General features: G+C 52.2%; 1 protein-coding gene across 1 annotated transcript in view; it reads right to left on the reverse strand.

The window, feature by feature from the left end:
* LOC143291404 (uncharacterized) overlaps positions 1-1,578 on the reverse strand; it is a 24,825-nt gene extending 23,247 nt beyond the window's left edge. The window contains exons 1-2 of the mRNA XM_076601243.1: positions 1,177-1,578; positions 1-37 (exon numbers count right to left, since the gene is read on the reverse strand). The exon at positions 1-37 is cut by the window's left edge and continues 299 nt beyond it. Of these exons, the coding sequence (XP_076457358.1) occupies positions 1-37; positions 1,177-1,255 (116 nt within the window). The 5' untranslated portion in view covers positions 1,256-1,578. The remainder of the gene's footprint in view (positions 38-1,176) is intronic.
* Positions 1,579-1,842: the final 264 nt, after the last annotated feature.

The following is a 1,842-nucleotide window of genomic DNA, read 5'->3' on the forward strand; positions in this document are numbered from 1 at the left end:
TGTATGTCGACAGTTGGGAGGTAGACTTCAGCTGTACCTGAGATGGTGGGGTGGGTGGGGAAGGGGTAGGATGGGGTGGGAGGGGGAGGTGGGGGGGCGGTGGGGGGGGGGGAGAGAAGATGAGCGAATAAATCAGAGCTGTATACACTGGTTGAATGACCCCCCCTCGCCCACCCCCACCCCCACCCCCACCGCCCCTACAACCCCCTCTCCCCTTCCCTTTCCCCTCCTACTGTTTGTGTGATTTATGACAGCTGTCTGTCTGTCTGTCTATGTGTCTGTCCGTCCGTCTGTCTGTCTGTCCGTCCGTATGTTGGTCGGTCGGTCGGTCTCCCTCCCCTCCTTCTCTCTATCTCTTTTCACACACACACACACACACACACACACACACACACACACACCACAGCACACACACACACACACACACACACACACACACACACACACACACACACATACCACAGCACACGCACACACACACAAAAAAAAAACCACACACACACACACAAAATCACACACACACACACACACACACACCACAGCACAGACACACACACACACACATTCACACACACAAAACCACACACACACACACACACACGCACACACACACACCACAGCACAGACACACATACACACACACACACAAAACCACACACACCACAGCACACACACACACACACACACACACCACAGCACACACACACATACACACACACACACACACACACACACACACATACACTCGGCCTACACACTTACACGCGCACACACATACAAACTAGCTTAACCGCTCTCTCTCTCTCTCTCTCTCTCTCTCTCTCTCTCTCTATCTATCTGTCTATCTATCTATTTATCTATCTAAATACACATATTGTATTTTCCATGGGCATGTGGTGTGTGTGTGTGTGTGTGTGTGTGTGTGTATGCGCGCGCCTGTGTGTGTGTGTGTGTTTTAAGTTTCAATGTACATACAGTAAAAAACACATAAGAAAAGATAATATTATCATAAACATGGCTTTGTTTTACTTGATGACGCATGAGGAGTTTTGTCAAAAGATGTATTCCCTCTTGATTCAAAAAAAAAAAAAAAAAAAAAAAAAAAAAAAAGCCAAGTATATATGTACATCTCTCTCTCTCTCTCTCTCTCTCTCTTAGAAATAACTATTGACTTACATGGACTGCCACCGCTAACACTGGCTGTGAAGACACAGAGGCAGAGCCACAGGAGACAGAGGAAGATGCGCCTCTTCATAGTGACTTGATCCACCTCTTGACACACCCTGCTGGGGACAGCGACAACAACAAACAACAACAACAACAAACAACAAACAACACAGTCACCACGGTGGGAGCCTGCTGTTGTTTCACTGGAGTGAGGTCCGATTCGCCTATTGTTCCCCTTTAGCCTACTGTTTGATCAGGCCGCCATCCTGTATGGACGCTGTGAGAGTTTTACTCTTTGCTGCCTTGTTTCGCCGACCCGTCATTCCCGCCTCTCTCTCTCTCTCCCTCCTCTCTCCCCTCCTCCCCCACTCCCTCCCCCCCCCTCCTCTCTCTCTCTCTCTCCCTCCTCTCTCCCCTCCTCCCCCACTCCCTCCCCCCCCCTCCTCTCTCTCTCTCTCTCTCCCTCCTCTCTCCCCTCCTCCCCCACTCCCTCCCCCCCTCCTCCTCTCTCTCTCTCTCTCCCTCCTCTCTCCCCTCCTCCCCCACTCCCTCCCCCCCCTCCTCTCTCTCTCTCTCTCTCCCTCCTCTCTCCCCTCCTCCCCCACTCCCTCCCCCCCCTCCTCTCTCTCTCTCTCCCTCCTCTCTCCCCTCCTCCCCCACTCCCCTCCCCCCCCC

The sequence above is a fragment of the Babylonia areolata genome, chromosome 17 (assembly GCF_041734735.1).
Source record: "Babylonia areolata isolate BAREFJ2019XMU chromosome 17, ASM4173473v1, whole genome shotgun sequence".
NCBI classification, from domain to species: domain Eukaryota; kingdom Metazoa; phylum Mollusca; class Gastropoda; order Neogastropoda; family Buccinidae; genus Babylonia; species Babylonia areolata.